We start from the raw sequence: 21,430 nt of genomic DNA, 5'->3' as shown, positions 1-21,430 counted from the left end.
GGACAGTGTTCATTTTTACATGCAGCCCTCTCATAAAGAAGTTTTGTTCCATTGGGCAGTCCACAGTGTAAGGATGGCATTTTGTGTGCCATAGCGTAGCCCAGCACTGCGTGGCTTGCATGCTGCTTCAACAGTTACTAAAGAGCCAGCGTTTGTCTAAACACAGACCTAAAGCTCAGGGGCCAGAGTCAGTCGCTGACTCGCTTCTCTCTGTATGGTGTGTTCGGTGCATAAAACTAGGGGTGGTTTCTGGAGATGAGTTAAAATCCCGTCTATGCTTGACCTTCCAGGAGGTGTTCTAAGCTCGTCTGTAGGGCACTTGGAACGTCTGAAACACAGCCTGTTATTGCTGAACTGCGGTAAACCTTTGCTGACAAGTTCATCACGAACAAACTCTCTATGTGAGCTGTGGAATTGCTCCTCTATGAGTGCGCTACCTTCCCGTAGATTTCCAAACACTTGACAACATGATGTCTTTATACCTTGCTATGGATAGAAGGGGTTAGGGGACATACGTTATTCCACGGCAAGTGAATGACACTGTCAAGAGGCTTCCTTTTTATGCACAGTTCTATATTTGGTTTTAAATTTATATTTCAGGCCACATTACTTGAGGAAGTAAAAGTATGCCCGGCCTACTCGAGTGAGATGAGGGAGAGAACAAGGTTAACCTATTTCATCAGCTGCAAACCTATGGGTGGGGAAAGTGAGGCCCACACAGTGCACATTAAAAATATTAAGAATAGCTTCACATTCTCAGCAGTTAGTGCATCCACCTCATTGTTACTTACTTCCATTTTCTCTACCATATTGTATCTTTAACGGGTGGGAAAGAAAGATTACACAAACAATTACACCTTATTTGCACTGAAATCAAGCACTGCAATAAAATGACCTCACAGGGTGTTTATTACTGTATGACAGTGTAGTTCTGCGGGGGAGACATTTGCCCTTATGAACCAACTATGCTGAGTAGTAGGAGAAAACATTTGACAGATGGGCCCTTCCTAATCTCCTGCTACACAATAAAGGTATAGGTATATAAAATAGTAGTGATTATAGGTTGCACAGCCTTTAGCTTTCTACAAAGTAGACCTATTGAAGGAGAAATGAAAAACCTTTTATGAGGTGCTAGTGTTTTTTCCGGTATTTTTGTCTCTCTCTCCTGTTGCTCTGTTAGCCTTTTTGAGGAGGGGAATACCCTACTAATTAAGGCAGCCTTTGGAGTGGTTAAAATGCATGCCATGAGTATGATGGATGTCAGGCAAGACTGAGGAAATGTTTTTCAGTGTAATGAGCATCTGAATATCTGCAGCGTGTGTCTGATGGTTTGGCTCCAGAAAGCAGATTGTCAGCCTCTCAATGCATGCACTGCATGGCTTTGAAACCTCAGTGGCATGAATTGTTTTTATTCTTTGCTTTATTTTCTCTACTGACATGAAACAAATAAACATTTCCATTGTTGGCAGCATCGGTAATGAAGGCATCTGTAGCTACGGTGCTGAAGATTTATCCAATCCAAATTCAAGTGTGGTATCTTCAGAGGTGACAGGACAAAACAGTGTCTTGCAAGAACATGGAGAACAAACTGGCTCCATCTCCTTAAAGCAGCCTGCCGAAGCGAGGGAGAAAAGTCTGCCTAGCCCAATGCCTTTAGCAGACTGTGCCAAAGAACCTGTAGCAGATCTTACAAGCAGCAATGACAAGTTACCAACCTCAGACTGTAATGAAACCGTGCCGTCACCAGATCCAGTGAATGACAGAGCAGAGGGAGTAGCACATACCATATCCACGGACAGGGGCCCAAAACGTGACAATATTGCTGCCTCTTCTACGAAAAATAGTGAGAGAGATCCCAGAAACACCAGCTTGGAACCCAGCCCTGCTGCAGCAATTACAGAAGTGCAAGGAGTTGCACAAATGAGTTTGAGTGAATTAGAACTGCTCCAGCAGTGTGAACAGCAGGGTGGCATGAAGGAGCCACATGTCATCATGTTTCCCCAGGGTAAAGAGGCAGATTATTTTACCACTCAGGAGGCCAAGCAGGAGCTAGGAGTTTTGGAAGTAGGTCAGCCGCAGAGTGTAATGCAGCTAGGTAGACAGAACACAGATGGTGGAGAGGGTCTGCTAATGAAAAAGGAAACCTTAATCCTAAATTATCCAGCAACAGGAGGCTCAGACAGTGAAAAATATGGAGCAATTGTGAATGCTCAGAGTTTCATTGACAGGTCTGAGATCAATGAAGGCTGTAATCTACAGATGGGGGCTGTAACAGCAGCTAAAGAGAATGAGGCAAACCCGGTTCTATCTGGAAGCAATGAGGATCAATCAGAAGTTTGTACTTTAATGTCAGAGTTGCCTTTTAACCCTCCGAATCTCTTCTTGGCACCAAAGGCAGAAGAACCTTCAGGGGAAGACATGCCTGGAAATGACTATCAAGATCCAATGATAAGTGAAACAGTAAAAACAGCCTCTGAAAAAATAGAACCTGCTTTTCAAAGAGAGCTTCAAAAGGAAAATGAGCTTATTAGTGCTGAGAATTTCAGTGTGCCTTTGTCGTTTAAGCAAGAGGAAGAGCAAAAGTCAGCTGTCACAGCTGAGAGCCCAAAAGATCAAGCCAGTAGCAACAAAATCATAAAAGCTGATGATGTGCCTAGAGAAAGCACTGCACTTTCTGAAACAGAAAACATTATCATTCCCACGAAGGAAAATTCCTTGGTAGATAAAAGATTACTGAAAAAATGTGCATTAAGTACTTCTTTGAGCAGATCCACAGAGCTGAATCAAAAGGAAAGTGATACGAGTGTAAAAGGAGAAAAAACCAAAATCATGACAGAGCAGGCACAAGTGGCAGAAACTAGTGAAGTACCTGAAGGGTCAACTGAGGCAGACAGAGTACTGCTGAAGGCTGGTAGTAACCACAAACAGGATGTAAAAGATACCCCCGTGGACCACAATTCCAAAGAGTTCAGTTTTTTTGAAAAGACTACAAAAGATGACCTAAAGGAAGAAGCTGTGGATAAGCATCTGAATGCAGGCTGTGACTTTAAGTCACCTGAAGACAATTTGCACTCTGTTTGTTGTAAACCTGAAGGACAAATGAGTAAAGAGAAAGCAGCTGCCACAGATGTCCTGCAGAATAAGAGCAGCTTTCCGCCTGTGGCTTCAGTGCAGTTGCCCAGGAAAGAATGCCCATTGAGTTTTGATTGCTGTAATACTGAAGCAGAAGACAAAACTTCAGGCTCGCCAGGCTCTAAGGGGACTGAAAAGGCTTGTTTAGCTAGTGCATGCAGTTCACTGCTCCTCCACTCTGAGAACAGCCATGTTACACAGAGTAAGCAGGATGAATCCTGGGAACAGGCTTTTGCTGAACAGACTACATTTGAGTGCGAATGCAAAACTGAATGCCAAGAAAAGCCTGAGAGCTATAGCAAGTCAGAAGAAAGTGCAGAGGTATCCAAAACAGAACTTGAACTTCAGAACTTGAACGCATCGGCAGGGGCTATGGACTGCATTGCCATACAAACCGAGAAGGCTATGTGGCTTGGGGACAACAAAGAACAGAACAGCTACTTAACTGAAGTACCTCACAGAGATCCAGAGCAAGTACCTGTAACTGAACAAAGCAGTGCTGTGGATGCTGAAGAAAACAAGGCTGTTGAGCAGGAGAAGCACCAAACGGCAATGAAAAGCCTTGTGGAGGACACAGTTTTGGCACTGAAAACTGAATGCAAATCTGAAGTGTCGATGCAAGCTCAGAGGGAACAAACGGCCACAGAAAGTCACAGAAATACGCAGATGGCTCGTTCAGAAACCTCAAAAATTATAGTAAATTCTGCAGAGTTCACTCCTCAGCAAGTTCACGTGGAAGAAGTGGGTGATGACAGCATCAGTGAAAATAACTACCCCCCTGAGAAAGACAGGAGCAGCTCTTCTGAGACCCTACTATGGAGTATTAGAGAATTGCAAGAAAATGCAGATGCTCCAACTGCCCTTCAGCGTGCAGAGCAAATGGAGAACTCGGTGTTTGTTGCTAGTGATAGCAATTGGATTTCAAATGCAGGACTCAAACAACAGAAACCTCAAAGCAATCTGACAACTGTCACAAGAACAGGTGATCAAGAACACAAAGCAAAGGCTCCAAAACCTGAGCAGTTACTGGCATTACATGATCACAGCAACATACCAGAAATGGTTCTAAATATTTCAAACAACTGTAATAAAGACTCTCTTGTGGTAGGTCCAGCACCATTCCAATGCGATTCTGACACCTCAAAAGAAAAGGACAAGGATGAAAGTACTGATGTGGTGTCAGAGGATATGTGCAGCAGTGAACACCTGCAAAATACTTCTGGTGTGGCCATGCCAAATCTGCAAGATTGCACCCGGCAAAACAAAACTGATCTCAAGGCAGAAGAAAACTGCCTCAGTAAGCAAAAGGCAAACAAGCCCAAGCAGGATAATAATACTCTGATCTCAGCTAGTCAGCATGAAGAAGCATGTCATAGTGATACACTTTCTAAAGAATCCAACAAGAACGAACAGCCAGTCAGCACATGCAGCATTAAAGACAATACTGGCGAAAGCAGTGCTTCTGCTATAAACTCTCTTCCAGGGACGCAGAATTCTGTGAGTGCCACTAACATATCACAGACTCTTTCAGCTGATAATGAAGTAGCGTTTACTTATGATAATTCTGAGAAAAATGATCCTCAAGTACCTAGTCCAGAAACTCAAGAGAAAATACCATTAATGGCAAAAATCTCAGACACAGAAAAGATAGAGGCTCTGACTGCTGATGGGAGAATCATCCAAAAAGATGAAAACCTAAAGATGAGTTGTGAGGACAATGCTTTTGTCACAGAAACAAGCAATGTGAAAACCTGTACAAGTCCAGAGGCGAAAGAGTGTCCTTCACCTTTACAGGCACACAGGGAAGTAATTCCCACTGATAACTCATACAAATCCAACTGCATTCAAAAGACACCAGGGGAGCCTGCTCATTGTCAAGCAGATTTTAGAGCCCTTTCTGCACCGACCTCTGCATTCAGTCATCCTAGCCAGCAACCTGGAAACAGTAAGAACAATGGTACTGTGGGGGAGTTACTAAATAATGAGCTGGCAGCTATAGCATGCCAAACTGCCTTAGACTGTAACTCTGCTTTGCAGATGGCTACAGGTCTTCAGGTGTCTGTGGACTTTGGTCCTTCACCTGGGTTAAGCACAGGTAAAATAAATGCAGAAAACAGCTCTGCAGGGAATACGTATGTGAGCAAGAAAGATTTTCCAGACCAAAGTCTTCAGGGTGAAGGAGAGAGAAGTGTAACCCTGCCGGAGGTTTCAGATGTGGGGCAGATCACAGGAAGCTTGTCACAGTTTAATTTTGAGAAGCTGAAGAAAGAGGTAGCTGCAATTAAATCCAAAGAAACAAAAAGTGATGTAAACTTCAAAGAACAGCAAAATGACAGTTCAGCAGAGTCTCTGTTAGCTCTCTCTGCTCTAGAAGAGAAGCTGCTGAGCCTTTCATCTGCTGGTAAACAAGAAGGCTGTAACGAGGAAATCGCAACCAATATCTGCGTAGATGACAAGTACAGTAAGATCTTAGAGAAACCTGGGAATTCAGATAAAATGGAAGATGTTTTAAAGGAGAACAGTATTTCTCAACAGTCTGCAGAGAACTCTGGAAGAGAGCATGAGATCTTGACTTGCAGCGCTCTGGGCGTTGGCCCTAGCCTCCCTGACTTCAGGGAGCATATCAGCCAGCTATTTAAAAAAACTGTCCGCAGTGCACTGAGTACTGAATTGCCCCAACTTCTACCTGAAAATCATGCAGGCTTCAAGCAGGGTCTGGTGGCCAAGGAGATGGCAGAACTGTGCAGTAAGGAGAACTCCTCAGAGTCGAACAGGGTGGGCAAAGCAATTTCCGAGAGCACCTCAGAAGCAGAGGAGCAAGAATGGTCTTTAGCTACTGAGACTTCCTGCAAAACTCCCGCAGGCAAATTTCTACAAGAAAACACAGTGACAGAGCTGCCAACAGCAAGTCTCCAGGATGCTGAGAAACATAGGCAGCCAGGTAGCTGCTTAGAAATGGTCCCTAGATCGGGTGGCTGTACACTTGCTGAATGCTCTCTGGAAGACCTGCAAAATCCAGACAAAAACACTGAGCATCTAGAGACCAGTGAGATGGAAAAACAGGAAGACATGTGTGCTAGTGGTGCTAATCCTGAATCACTAATAAGCTTAGAGATACAAAAGCAAGGATCTGCTGCATTTGATGAGGCAGCAGCTGAGAACTTCACTGCTTATTCTGCCAGTAAGCAACAGCCCGCGGTAACTAGTATCTCTACAGGTGGTGTTCAGAAAAGAGACTTAGACGCTGCTACCACACAGGAAAATAATTTAACTACACAGTGTAATGCAGAACCTGTTTCATCCGAAGATGATGTGAGTCTTCATAGCAAACAGTGCCGGGATCCTAAGCCAAATGCCCAGGAAGAAAGTGGGCACAGTGATCCAGCCACTGTCAAGAGCATCTCTGACATGGCATCTTCAACACTTGTACCAGAAGGATTTTACAGTCGTGAAAAACTACCAGACAACTTTAATGTGTTACCTGGGGAAGATGAGGAGACATACGTACACAGCAATTTTATACATGAGACTGAGTCTTGGGATGACACGCATATGATACAGGACGATGCAGTAAATAGGAAATCCCTGGAAACATCAGAAAATATACAAGATTCACAGCAAGAAAACAAAGTTACCATGCATGGGTTAATAAATTACTTAAAATACGAAGTAAGCCAGGATGATTCCTTGCAAACTGACTCTAAACTAGACTCTAGCAGTGTGACTGAGGGAGATGTGAAAGAAAAGAGCAACACAGCGTTAAGCACAGCAAAGGCAGGTAGCAAAAATCCTGAAGAAATTCCTAAAACAGGTACTGAAAGGATGTTAGTCACTGGCGAAGGTGACTTAGCTTTAAACGCAAGCACTGAAGAACAAGAGATGGACCTATATAAAAATTACTCTCAAACTGTTTCTGTGATGGAGCAGGGTGAGTGTTCTGCTTGTACGGATTTGACTGTTGTTTCTGAAAATCAGCCGAGCGAGACGAGTTCGGAACAGGAATGCTCACTTCAGGATGCCAAAGAAAAGCTATCGGCATTTGCATTTACTGAGTGTAAGGAACTTGACCTCAATGAGCTTCAAGACATGGCTGTGGCAGGATTACCAACTGAAAGGTATTTACTTTAAATTAATATGTGAAATGGTTGTCAGGACCTGGGGTTTGATTGTGATGAAAATTTGAGGCAGAAGTTCAGTGTTTGGGAGGGCATGACACTTACTCTGTTCTTACATTTCTATTGAATTCCTGTGGCTTCCAACTGTGAGCTAAGTGGAAGAAATTTGAAATTATGTACAAGGGCCGGGTATAACAGAAGAAGTGCTCTAAAACATCAGGAGAATAGTTTTTAACTACTCCATTTATTTCTTCAGATTCCTAAACTTATCTGTGATGAGTCACTTATGGATCCCAGTGTTCACATCTTATAGCCTAAAGTGTGGCAACCAAATAGCACTTCTTAGCCTTAAGTTAATAGGTTTTTGCCTAAGTTTTCGTGACCCAGTTAAATTAGACCTGCAGAATTCACATGGTGGATTACAGTATTAAGGAGGGGAAAAAAAAAAAGAAATTACTCACACTGTAAGTTGTCTAGGCTTCCCTCTTATCCTCTCACATGCAATAATTGCATTGACAGTGCCTTTGATCAATGTATTATTCGGTGTTTCTAATGACATGAAGTTGGCTCAGATGTGAGGTGCTGTTAGGATTTGTGGAGCCCGAGAATCCTCTATTTTCAAAACATAGCAGTAACTGCTTTAATTAAATTCTTTTTTCCTTGCGAGTTTGTGCGTTGCTGAATTACCAGTTTGATATGAAGTTATTTCAAAAGAATAATGATCTTAGAATCAGCACTTTCCCACAACCTAATCATATCCCCGCTTCCTCTGCCGCCTCAGCAGCTTTCTTGAACCCTGTCCCTCTCTCCTGTACCTGAGAAGGCTGCTAGAACTGTAACTGCCAATGCAAGAGATGACAGCAGAACAGAATGGTACAGTGAAAAGCTTAGGTATTTTAGATTAATGAATGGTCTGCGCAGAGGGTATCTTTAAGTATTACCAAAAAATTAAATGCTATTAACTCAGTAAGGAAGGAAAATGTTTCAGTGCCACATTCCTTAAAACTTGAAGCGATAAAATCATATTGTAAGTGGAAAATTCCTGAACAGTTTCTGTTATGGTGAAAACATAGAGGAATTCCTTCTGTTCTGCATGAGTCTGTGATGGAGAGATTGAATACAATCTAATTTTATGAGCCAAATGTGTGTTCTAAGAAGATAGAAGTGTTAGAAATCTCAGCTAAAGGAATTTCTCTTTAAGGAGGTCTATATAAAATGACAATGAAATTAAGCCCTAATACTTCTTCCTGGTTTCTTTTCTTTTTGTTTCCCTCTATATGATGGGGGAAGCCTCACAGTTGGGTAGCTCTGAAATTACCAAACAAACTGTTGGCGTTGCCTGGTTCAGAAGCCTTAAGGGATTGCGGAGCAGTCCGTGCATATGTGTCTATGCATGTGTTTCATATCAGGGTGGGTATCATGCTTTAAATAAATACCTGTGGCAAACAGGGCAGGGTTCTTGAAACAGCTGCTGGCAATTCATGAAGTAGTTGCTTAATACTTGCATAAGCTTTAAGAATTCATTATCACCTGTTTTTCCAGCATGAGGGTTTGTATCAACAGGCAGCTGCTACTTTTGGACTACAGCTGTAAGTGGTGTCACACGCATACCAAGTGTGCATACGTATGCAGTAGATAACTGCGTGCAGAGTAGTATAAAATTGCAGTATGTAGTAGACTTGGACACTGAGGACTCTCAGAGGTAGAGAGGAGTCTCTGCCTTTGTTCAGGCCTGTTTCTTACAGCAATATGCAGTTAGAAGACAAATGAGAAGTAGAAGGCATCGGTTAAGCCAGCTAGCCTGTCTTCAGTTGGTTCGATGCTGACCAGTCTGCTTTTCCTCTGGTTACTCTGACACACGGCTTTGCAGTCAGATGTGGCTTATAGCCCATGTTTCCTCTGAACTTAAAGCTTGTTTTAGGTAGTTAAATTTCAAACTATATTCTATATCCTGTTTACTTCGATCGTGACGTTTTTTGCCTCAGAGTGATTTCCAGTTGTTTGTTGTCCCCTAATCGTGACAGGAGAGAAACTTTTATAGCCATGCTAAAAAGTACACATTTCTAAGGGTGAAGTCTGGGCCTGATGGAGAGATCTCCATGGAAGAAAAATCTTCCCCCTTCCCTCCCTCCCCTCGACAAAAGAAAAAGTGAGAAGGAAGTGTTTTACCTTTAGGAGAAGGAAATGATATGTCCTGATTTACTTCAGCATTGTTTTCTCCCTTCTTCACTGCCTCTATACAGCTCCATCTGTTACAATGTCCCTTACGCTGAAGCCCCATTTAACTGGGGTAAAGGGGCAAAGTTGTGGTCTGACTCTGAAGTCCTTAGGATTTCCTCTTGCAGAAGAAATAAAGGAATGTCTTTGCTTCCTTGTTATGGCAGCGGGTAGGAGGGTGCTCTTGGCTCTACAGCTCATCACAAGAACTTTCTGAAGTGATTTCTCTCCCCCCACACTTAGAACTGGGATGATGGTCAACAAGTATGAAGACCCTTCATGTCTGAAGGGAATAGTACAGCACCAATAACTTCCTTTCTAACCTTCAGTAAAAGGGAGAATTATTTGTGAAAGGAGGCTGTGGCAGAACCTTTAGCCCAGTTTCCTTGCGGAAGACCAGCTGTACCATTAGCAGAAATAGGGAAGGGTGGCATTCAGAAAACCTGACTATAGGCACTGCAAAATGAGTCGCAAAAACCTTTCTTTGATGCTTTTGACGTTTCTACCTCCCACTCAAGTCCATGACTGAACCCGAGTTCATGAACTTGACATATTTGTGGATCAAGTGCCCCTCTTCCTTGTTACTATTGGGCATCTGACTGCTCTGCTTTCCTCTCTTGAGTTTTACTCAGACAGGAAAAACAGGACTTGAGGGTTTTTTTTTTTCTTTCCTCTTTTGTAATGTTCTTGCCAGTACTTAATTCCTGTTTGGAGAGAGAAAGGAGGCGTGTGCATGAGGTGTTACACCTTATGCCACTGAAATGTCTCTGTTTGCATCATGGGGTATGGCACTTGTTGAGCAGTGTGTGGAACAGATGAGGAAATGATGGCAAAATTTTATGTTGTTTGGAGATGGTGTGGAGTTTTTTCGTAACTTTCTGTAACTGCACTGGCTGGTATGTGCAAACTAAGATCACCTCTTGGAAAAAGTGACCCAGGGAGCTTTTTGAAGTGGAGACGATACCATTTCCAGATGTTTATCTTTAAGGTGCTGAGGACAGATTGCATCATTTGCTGATTTGGCGATTTTGGAGTTAAAGTGAAATTATCAAAACTGTGATTATACAGCTTTCCTTATTTCCAATTTTTTAACTTCAAAATTAGCTCACTTGTCTTCAAGGAGTGCAGTATCTAAGGATCACAAAACAAAGGGTAAATTAGCTGAAGGTGATTTACACGTTAATGAAATGCACAAAATTATTTGTTATATCAGGTTATTTGTCTCTCCTGCCTTGCTTCCTGATGTCTTTGCATCTGAATTTTCTCTTGGCTCTGTGTTTTGTGTGTAGTTGTTCTTCCCCCCCTCCCCCCCCCATTGCTGTCATTGTTATCCTCAGTCAGAGTAACTTAGCATGATTATGCTTTCTGGGGTGCAAGAAGTCTTAGTTAAGACTTAATTTAGTTAAGGCCTGCAGTCCTTAATTAAATTAACTGGCCGGTGAGTTCTGTGATAACTTTCTCTGTGTGAAGACTGTAGGATGGAACCTGCGATAGCTATGGGATTTTCCTATTCATGGAAGAATAAAACTAAGATAACTCACCTCTCAGCAGAGGTCTCATATTGCTTTCTTAGAAATAAAAGGGAGTTTTGCCATTGACCTAATTTTCTGCTGTTTTAGGCAGTGGCTAGGTCAGCATAAAGTATTTATAAAATGCTGATTTAGTAGAATGCCCTGTTGTGTTGCAAACTGCTCAAAGGACATACCAGTGGAAAACTAGGTATCAGGCTGGGTTATTTTTTTAATCTGTGTATGCCTGTGCTACACAAAAACAGAGAAGTAAATCATAATCTCTGTTCCTGCTGAATTGCAGGTACATCTTGCTGTATTGAAAATATATTCTACAGCGCTCTTGAGAACCTAAGCCACATGTTTACCAGGTAGGTATTGACAAGGGAGAATGGTAGATAAGATGCCCTTTTTCAAACATCCTTCCATGATTCTCAAGAAGGTACGTTTGCTCAGTCAAATATAGGCATTTGTTAAAGAAATCCAGTGAGGACTTTGTGGTACTTCTGCCAATGTCTGGGCAGGCAGTTCAGCACCAGTTTTGCCTTCTTTTCTCATTAAGCTAAAAATTACTTTCATATTACTGTTTCTGATTGGTTTTCACCAGATGTCTTTTTTGACCTTACTTCTTCCAAGTAAGCTGTCTATTTTCCCCAAATTGTGTCTGCAAGTCTTCCTATATATCCCTATATTTTCTGTATTCCAGCTCTTATTTTCAGGCTACTGGCAAAATTGGATACTGTGGAGCTAGTTCCACTCTCTGTTTCTAACAGAGTATGTAAAGTAGGATTAGTCCCAGCTTTGAACGCTGTGGAGAGCAGCTGTAAGAACAGCAATTACAGACACACACATATTCTCCATGACTTGGACGTGACTTCCTTCCGGTTTTTCTGCATCTTGGCATGCTTGTATTTCACTAGTGCTTCTCAACAGACTCCTCTGGAGACGTGTCTGAAGAACCAGAGCTCGCAGCACTTGCCTCTTCCTTTGCTTTCTGTTCGTCCTCTTTCATTCATTTTCTTTTTCTTCCTGACTTGAGCCACAGTCACATTCTTGCCCTTCTGGAGAGTTTCTGTACGTAAAAAGCTTTTTGAACAGGAAAAGGTCAAGTATATATTTTAAAATGTTCATATATCGATTTTCAAAATGAATCGGGCAAGGAGCCTTGTGCAGGCCTGTGTTTCCGAATCTAAGTGATCACAACTGGCAGTCGTCTGGTACTGTCAGCATCTAGCCAAAGATATTGAAGTTGGCTTTAGCTGATGTTTGCTTTATGGGCTAACATTTAAAATGCCTATAGATAGGCGCAATAGATAATGTAGCGGTTGGAGAAGCGCATGTTGGCAAGTAGGGTGTCTACTTCTGCCTTGGATTGTCTGTAGTCATTGCAAATTTAAATGTAGATTCTAGTTAATATGAGAGTGTTTGTGCTGACATGGATATAGCCTGTCTTATCAGTCTTGTTCTAGATGCGTGGAAGCCCAACTATGTATCACTAATGGCAAGTGAGGCTTATTTATATTTAGCTGTGCCTTAACGTTTGCGTACCATGGAACGTAGGAGCGTTTCTGTGTGGGTCTATGTGCAGTCTGTACATTTACAGTCACTTTGACCAGTAACTTACAGGTTAATTCTTGTAGTTCAGTCTCTCTGGCCTACAACAAGCTCTGCATGTAGAATTATAATTAATGTAGAAGTTTTAATTGTTCCAATCAACGGCTTAATTGCTCTAAATTCTGAAGTCCCTATGAAATACTGAGTGCCATCATTTTGTGCTGCTGTCAAGAACCACCCTTAGTGTGTTAATCTTATTCTCATTGCTGAAACGTGAAACATTGCTCCCAGACTAAGCATCTCCTGATAAACTTTTCTTTGTTCACCCAGGCTTAAACCTTCCTTTTCTGTACGTGCCTTTTTTTGGTACCTGCCCTATTCAACCTTGGTCCTAAGCAAAATAACCCCTAGTCTGAAAGGGCCCCAAGGCTATGGTGGTGTTTCCATTTGAAATTCATTAGTTTCCTTTTTTTCCACCTCTTGGAACACTTCTTTTGAGAGCCAGGGGAGAAAAGGCTAAGGCTACATCTTGCTCTGAAAGCCAGTAAACGCTGGGCCAAATTCTCTGTTTTAGTAGTGTGATATCAACAAAGAATTTGGTCCTGAGCCTCTTACAGATCAGCGAGGAGGAATGCTGCACGCAGCTGTGTGATCCTTTTTCACCCTGGCCATCCTACCAGTATGATACTACCAGTTATCCTATTTTGTCTAAATGAGGGAGGACAGGGGGCCCTCTAGTTGTCTCAGCTGATAAAAATCAAATGAAGAAAAAAAGCTGTATGTAGGCATGTAGAACTGAAATGATCAGTTGACCTAAAGGGTGTTTTTCAGCCTTGAACCTATGAAGCTTAGCCCATGTATGTAAATGATGCTGTGACAAATGTAGAGCGTTTGCTTCATGAAACTGAGACTCATCAAACTGCTGTTTTATTCTTTTCAGCTCCTTTGGCTAATGAAACATAAACAGTGTAATCAATAAAGCCTTTTTTCTTCTTTTTTATTTCTTTTTTTTTGGCACTCATGAGCTTATGTAAAATCTTTGGAATTTGTTAGCATGATAACATTGTTATGCTCTCCTAGCTGATAGAAATATCAAAGCCAGCTAAGAATAACTCTGTAGCAGGCAGAGAAGATTGGATTTGTTTTTTGGAATGAAAGCAAAAAGCATGTGTCCATTGCTCACTTCCTAACAACTATGGAAAAAATTTTAGCTGTCTTGAAACTAAATGGATGCTTAAAACTCCCTCCTCCCTTTCCTACCAATGTCATTAAATGAGTCAAAATACAGAGATAGCTTGTGGGGAATATTTGAAAGTCTCCAAGATTTTCCACATCGTCTTTTGAATGCTGTGATGGTACTTGAAACTTCTGCTGCATGCAGGATTCTTCATAGCTTGTTTTTCTGATAGAAATTCCAAATAAACTAGGTTTGCTCGAGAAGTTATCACTGGAGTTTGTAAAGCTTTGAGGCTAGCCTAGGTTCTTTTTTTTTTTTTTTTTTAAAAAAAAAAAATCCTATTAATTTGGAAGTTTCTGAAATGTCATGGTGTCCCATCACTCTCATCCTGCAAAATGTAATAGTTTTAGCCTTAGCTTTTCGTTTCTTCAAAACATAAGCTTAAGATAAAAGTTTAGACACTTAAAGAGACAGCCATCTCAAAGCCTTGTGTAATTCCTGGCAACTTTTATTGTCAATTTAATTTTCAGCAACAAGAAATGAAGTTGTGGGCGATTTCCATATGGAAAGATATGGAAGTACAAAGTTCAGGTGTTTGTTACAGAAGTGGCTTGGATATCTAAGCCAAGTTGTAAGCCAGTAATTGCTTCTGTGGTTTTGCAGAGTGTATGAATATGAACCCCTGATTAAGAAGTGTAAAAGAGAAACTCCTCTTTAATTTTAAACAAACTTAGTAGCTTTATTTCTTGCATTAAAAACAAGCACAAAGTTATCACAAAGAACTTAAAAATGTTCCCCCCTTTTCTAAAGATCAGCCACACTGTACAGTCTTATTGTTCAGAACAAATACATGCATGGCAATTTTGCCAGCTTTTGCAAGTTTATCACAAATATTGTGGTATTTATATCCTTGTTTCTAGACTGGTGATAATCTTAACCTTATTCAAAGAGGCAGGGAGTGGAGAAGAAAGCATCTTGTTTGCATGCCTGCATGGAAAAACTTGACAGTCTGATCTGAGTTCATCCTGTAGTCCCAAAAACCAAAAGACTTTTTGTAAAAAAGCTTTTTATTTAATGTAATGGTTTTTTTCAAGCCTATTTCATGGTGTGTGTTTGTTTTTTTTTTGAGGGCTGACTCATTTTCTTTTCTCTCAGTGCTTTGGTTTGGCAATAGCGACATGGTTTATGAGAAAAACCCTTGGATCAAATTCCTATCTGACAGGAGTGAGGCAGAGTTGCCACCACTAATATATGATGTCCATCATAAGTTTTCACAAAGTGTCCACCTGTACTCTAAAAGCACCTCTGACCGTTGAGGACAGCCTAAATGAAAACACAGTAGTGATTTGCCTTTGTGACCTTTGTCAAGTCATAGTCCAGACTTCTCAAAATCCAACCTAAAACTGTGTCCTGGAATCCAGCGCTTCTGATGAGGTACTGCACTTGAGGACCTTTGATTTTTTTCTGTAACTCAAATTTTGGTGTTCTTGAACAAAGGCTAAAACTTTTGAATGCCTGAGGGGCATACTCATATGTCAGTCCCACAGATCAGAGCAGTGTGGGTCATGGGAAGCACGGGTGAAAGAATACGCCTGCTATGCCTCTCAGCACCATGGAGCTGTGTAACTTCATGTAACTACAGTGTCACAACAATAGCTTTGTTATAGCTGTGTCATGAAACGCTTAGCTTTTCTCAAACTTGGTCTAACCTAAAGGAAGACAATTATTTAGGGTTTTTCTTAGGGTCTCCTCCTCCCCTAAGTTTGCAATCTGACAACTTCTCGCAAAGAGCTTGGTAAATGTTATTTTAGTGGAGACATAGATATGTTAAAGAGGAAGACACCTGAAAAAGAAGTTGCTAGGCTGAAGGACTGGGTCTGAGTGAACTGCCTCTTAGGCTGTTACTGCACTTGGACAAAGTTGTGCAATTTTTCCACTCCCAGCCCAGACTCTTGGCAGCATCTCTCCTATAATGGGTATGAACTTGATTCTTCTCTTTTTGACTGCTGTGATAGAATCCCTTACCCAAATGCAAAATACTAGTTTTCTCTAAAATACACCCAAAAAATGCAATCCCCCCCAATATAAACCACTCCTGCCAGTTCTGGCCTTTTTCTGAGGCTAACTGTTCCCTGTGAACTAGGGAATGGGCCAGACTCCAGCTGGGCAATCCTGCAGGATACCCTTTGCCGTTCAGTCCCTCTTATCCGCCTGCTTGCTGCTCCTATGCAGCCCAGCCCTCCTGAGATGAGAAGTCTTCTGCAACACTTTCCTTTCATGGCTCTTTGGGGTCTCGGTTCCCAGCCTCAGTTAGACAGCGTGTCACTTCAGGCTGCAGCCTGAAAGTAATCCTCTGTCCTGTAATTGTCTTCCAGGCCTTGCTGGGGGTTTGCTTATCTCTTGGTTTTAGTATTGTTTTTCTGCTTGCTTCCTCTCCCCTCCTCCCAGCCTTCTATTAAGGCAGATCAATTCATTGCTGCAGGAAAATCTGATAATCAAGCGCCCCGGAGCACTGTGTTCCTGTGGCTACTGCATATCAGTTTTCCTATGTTTGAATAGCAAGTCTGTGCCCACCACAGAGGGCACAGGGAAGAAGGTGAAAATGTTTTTGTGAAAAACGTGGATTGAGGGTGTTTAGCTGTGGGTTTAAGAGGGAAGGATTCTGGTGCAACAGGAGACTTATGAGCGAACAGGGAGAGGCATGTTGTTTGAGCAAATTAACCGTTTAATGTCAGAAAGGCTATATTCAGTTTTGTTAGCAGGGACCAATCAGATTTGTGCCAAACTGAAGTGCTGATTGCAATGAAAATCACAACTTATTTTAATGAATCTTGTGCTCTCCCCTCACCCCCCCACCCCCACCCCGAGCTGCTGTACCTGCAGAAGCTGTTTGTGAAATGGTTTCCAGGTGACAAAAGAGTTTAATTCCCCCCCAAAATGAGAGGGAGGCTGAATGCTAGTAACTGTGTCAGAAAGCGCAGTAGCTTTTCCCATTCCTGCTTTCCCTCTTCTTGGGAGGCAGGATATAAGCTAGGTGTTCTCCCCAGAAACTTTAACTTTGCACTTCATCTTAATCCTTGCTGCCAGAGTGGATGCCACTGGCTCCCAGTGCTGGAACTAAATGAACTTTCCGTAGCACGCAGTACTATCTGTGAAGTTTGCCCCTTGGTGAACCCCCCCCCACCTTGATGCCTCCTTGCACCCAGATGATATTGATGTACTACTGTACAGTACAAAAAGGCTGTTTTCCAGCCTTTTTGGCCACTTCAGTATCTGGTTTACGGTCTCTGGAGGGTCTTTTGGTATACTCTTTTATCTCCTGAACAGATATCTGGATTGTTAAAAGCAGCAATGAGCACATCTAGGGAAGATCCTTAACTTCTGTCTTCAGATATGTGTCATGAATGTGAGTGTCCTCTAGTGATGCAGAGTTTATTGGAACAAAAATTTGTTCCTTTCTTTTGTTCCAAAAAGAAAAAAAAAGGGGGGGGGGGGCTAGAGGAAACCATTTAAGAGTCCCCCCCCCCCAAAAAAAAAAGTAAGTTGTAAATACCTTCTTCCAACAGAGGTTCAGCTTTCAGTTTGTATTTTGAGAGGTCTAAGTGCTATCCTTGCTGGATTGAGATCTGAAACTGAAGAAACGTAACTTTTGTCACCCAGACAGGATTAGCTGGCACCACAGTTGAATGACCAGAGTCTGGCTTGCACGTGCAGAGAGCTGGGAAACTTTAGCTTCAGTATTTTATTTGAAATACCTAGACTGGGCTTTTGGTAGGCAATGAATCAAATCTCTTGCTGTGGGATAGATATTAAAAACACTTAGGCTATAGTCATTGCAGGCCGTCATAAACAGGGTGAGGATTTCTCTGGGTAGACTCGAAACAAGCAGCTCCTTGGGTGCTGGCAGCTTGTGTCCGCGCTTTGGTTTCCGAGCAGAGGATCTCAATGCAAAGACATAATTACCTATGAAGCCATTCTTCGGTGGTGTAAGAAAACCGTAGGAAACCAGCGATACGAAGGACACAACTAAAGCTATTCCATTTTCCTGTAGCTAAAGCAGCGTGAATTTAGGAGGTGGGAGTTAACACAAGGATTAAACTAGAAGTAACAAGTTTTGCTTTGGGTTTACATCTGTAAACAAATGATGTTTCAGTAGTAGTTGTCCAAACTTTTCCTGCATCCTGACACTTCTTGTAAAATTAGTTTTAAAGGTGGTCGAAACAGCCTCAATTAAGCAAAGGTCTGCCTAGGTTTTCAAATAATTGTTAGGCGACGTTAGTGTGTTTTTGTAAGCGTTTGTGATTTTTGTAATTTAATTCGTCCAAGTCCCCTGCCGTGTACAGCAGATGGAGTTGTGAAAACTCTAAGCAGCTATCACGTTGTCATGACTCAAAAACTCCTGGAGGAAATTCCACAACAAAGCGAGGAGAAAAAGAATAAAAACCACGTGTCAGTCTTGCTGGCATACAGCGTGTGTGAGCGGGACGCGCAGGCTGGGTGTTTGTGTGCGCCGGCTTAACCTTGCTGCGCGTTTGGGGCAGCTTGCCTAGGGACCGATGGGGTCCTTTTTCTTTCAAGCATGCTGTAAATGTTCAGAAATGCAGAGGCGTGCCACAGTGCCGCGGCCCCGCATTCCTCCGACCCCAGGCAGGATCAGATGCCTCTGGAGCAATTGCATGTTTGGTAGATATGGCCTTTCCTTGGGGAGCCTCATGGGAGGAGCCTCCGACAGACGGCTCCAGTTTTATAGTCATTGGCCTTTTGTGCGCTTCAACTTTCAAACAGCCTCCCATTCAGAGGGGAAGCGCTCTGGAAATGCAGCACCAAACTCCCGTTTCTGGAATGTTTCTCTGGCTGCCCGGGAGAAAAGTTTGCTTTCCGTGGGCTCAGCAGTGAGCGCGGTCGGGGAAGCGTCGCTGTCGGGGGCTTGCGAAGCCTGGCCTGAAATGGTGGAACTGGAGGAATTGCTGCCGTCCAGGAATCCGTGTTAAATTGGGGGCCTGTTTCGGGCTGTTTTGTTTGAGCTGAGGATGGTTCAGAATAGCAAAGCTGGTGATTGCTGCTTGATCTTGGTAAGTAGGCGCTCCTGAGCGAAAGGTTAGCCACGTAAATCCAAAGTACGATTATGAACTGAACCAGAAACAGCTTTTAGAATTGAAAGTCAGCTGTTGTTTCTGACCACTTTTCTCTCTCTCAATCGATTATAGCGCTATTTTTTTTTTTTGCTTTCTTCCTGTCATCCGTTGAATAATCTTTCTTCAAAGTAACGTTTCTGCAGGATAAAACACTGTCGTCTTCATGCAGCTCTCTGCGGAGCTCTGTGAGAATCTGGCGTGTGATGGGATTAACTCTCATTATCTCCAAGTAGCTGAAAAGACGTTTTGGTTTTGTGGATCCTGCCGTAGGCTGTGGTAGGCTTTCTGTTCGGCCGGAGCGTCAGCATGGGCTGGGACTTGGGGGGTTAGTTTGATTGCACTAGGAAACTTCTGGTTCAGGTTTACTAGCTGGGATTTGGAGACTTTTAAATACTATAGCAGTGACATCACCGCGTGGCTGAGAGCTCTTCGGAGGTCTAAAAGCTGCGTAGTGGTGACATCGTGCTTTTTGTAATGGTTGACAGTTATGAAGCAAATATGCTAATTCATCTTGTGCAGGGGCGATTTGTTCTTCTAACAGTTTGATGTGGCTTTCTGCTGTCACTCTTTCAGTTTGTAATGGAAGTAATACTGCAGTGTACGTTTCAGTCCCTTTAGTCTTTCAATCTAAAATCATTTTTATATAATATATATTTTTATCTATTACATAAATATATCACGTAAATATATATACTTATTTAATAACTCACCTTAAGTTCTAGATTTGAATGTGATTACAGTAATGTAGGCTATCCAGGCCAAAAAAAAAAATCTGTATTATGGTTGTGATCAATCGCATTGGCAAAAGTTGGATAGGTATGTGTTTAAAAAAAGAATTCAAGGACTTCTAAAATGGTGTATGCGCAGCAAGAAGAGAGGGGTGAGAGAGGAAGTCCGGGCCCTCAGGTACTCTGTGACTAAACATCATCCCTTGCCAGAATAACTTCTCTATCTTGTCAGGATTTCCACAAGCACTGCCAGAAAAGTATCACTTCTGATAATTACTCTCCATCATCACGTGCCTGGCTTGGCTGACACAGTGATACCATTATCGCCCACCTCTGGGGAGGGAGTTGGCATTACCTGCAGGGATTGCCAGCTGCTGTGCAGCTGGATTTTTTTGGGGTTGCTTTCAACAGGTGAGGTATTGCCCTAAGAAAGTCTCTTAAAAGATGCTTTCGTTTCTCTAGAAAGCGGTGCCTGCATCTGTTTTCCTTTCGCGTTTTATTAACATGGAAATCTGTGCTAAGAGAAGGGACTCCCTTGTGCCTTGAAGCATAGCCTTGTTTTTGGAGCAGGGCGGTGCTGCATTCCCGCGTGGATGGCAGGAAACGTCGGGTCGCGGGCAGGCAGCCTGGAGCCTTTGCCACCTGCACTTTGGGAGGTGCAAACTGTGCCTGTCGCTTAGGCAGGATGATGCTAGTTCTCTTCCTTGGGGGTAGGTATGAATCCGGATAGGTCCAGTGTGCCTGCACACAGTCCAGAGGGCCCAGGTGCTGCCTAAGCTGCAGCCAGTTGGGTTGGCTCTTCCTGGGTCCTCCGAGCGCGATCACGCAGCGTCCAGAGCCCTTCTGCTGACGGGACTTGTTTCCTGATTCTGGCTCAGAGGAAGAGGGTGTAAATCTGTGACAGTGGAACAGCTCCCTAGGAGCCAATTCTGATATCTTGGTGATAATGTCTTTTTTAATAACTGTAGAAATGTTACTGTGTTGTACCTTTAACTTAAGATCACTGTCATATATGGGGCACGTGTTTAATTAACGCATGCCAGTTTGTCTCTTGGATACCTTCGTGACTATGTTTGTACAGCACCCACCACAACGGGAGTCAGTCTGGCTCAGGCGTTTAGGAAGTGCTGCAGAATAAATACTAAGTGCTGATGTGAGGCATTTCAGGCAGCGTTTCTCCTTCAGAGTACAGAAGAAATTTGAGAAACTTTTCCAAAATTATGTGTTTGGAAGCATAAGTAAATCTTTGGGTTTACAAAAGGCAGTGTATTTTCTCAAACTTGAACTTCTGACTGGGGCTATTCGTGTATGTAACTTTCAAATTAATCCTTGGTTATATCCTACCTAGCAACCAGCAAAAGAAACTAAGGATGCCATAATTATTGCTACATCTGTATGTTTTTAAAGCGATTTCTGGTGTATGCACTTATGCTGTAGTGACATCATTTGGTTGTATGGATGTTCCCTTAGTTAATTAGGAAATAAAGCTGGGCTTTACATTTTGGGATTTTGTACAAGAGACTGAATCTTAGCATCTGACTTTTTTTTTTTTTTCATAAAATGGTTAATACTTAAATGAATCTTAAATTACCTCAAAAGAAGCACTATGGAAAAAAAGAGCATTTCTAAACCTGTGCTGGTTGCTAATTCAGCACTTCTGAGCTGTTTCCTGGGCAAAAGGAGTTTTTGCTTCTGATACTAGTAATGCTGATTTTTAATGTGAGGAATAGCTTATCTCCTACTCAGAGAAATAATATCAACAGGTATCCCACTAGTTATGCAAATACGTTTAAAGAACAGAAATACCTTGGCTGCATGGAATTACTATAGCAGTGTATTGTTGGGTCTTCTGCATATGAATTTC

General features: G+C 42.4%; 1 protein-coding gene across 2 annotated transcripts in view; it reads left to right on the top strand.

The window, feature by feature from the left end:
* Nucleotides 1–21,430, top strand: part of TACC2 (transforming acidic coiled-coil containing protein 2) — a 133,408-nt gene that overhangs the window by 22,604 nt on the left and 89,374 nt on the right. For both annotated transcript variants that reach the window (XM_068951526.1, XM_068951525.1), the window contains exon 5: nt 1,470–7,247. In XM_068951526.1, the coding sequence (XP_068807627.1) occupies nt 1,470–7,247 (5,778 nt within the window). The remainder of the gene's footprint in view (nt 1–1,469; nt 7,248–21,430) is intronic.

This window comes from Struthio camelus, chromosome 7, assembly GCF_040807025.1.
Source record: "Struthio camelus isolate bStrCam1 chromosome 7, bStrCam1.hap1, whole genome shotgun sequence".
Taxonomy (NCBI): domain Eukaryota; kingdom Metazoa; phylum Chordata; class Aves; order Struthioniformes; family Struthionidae; genus Struthio; species Struthio camelus.
Note: the sequence above shows the minus strand (reverse complement) of the source record. Positions and strands in the feature narration are given on the sequence as shown.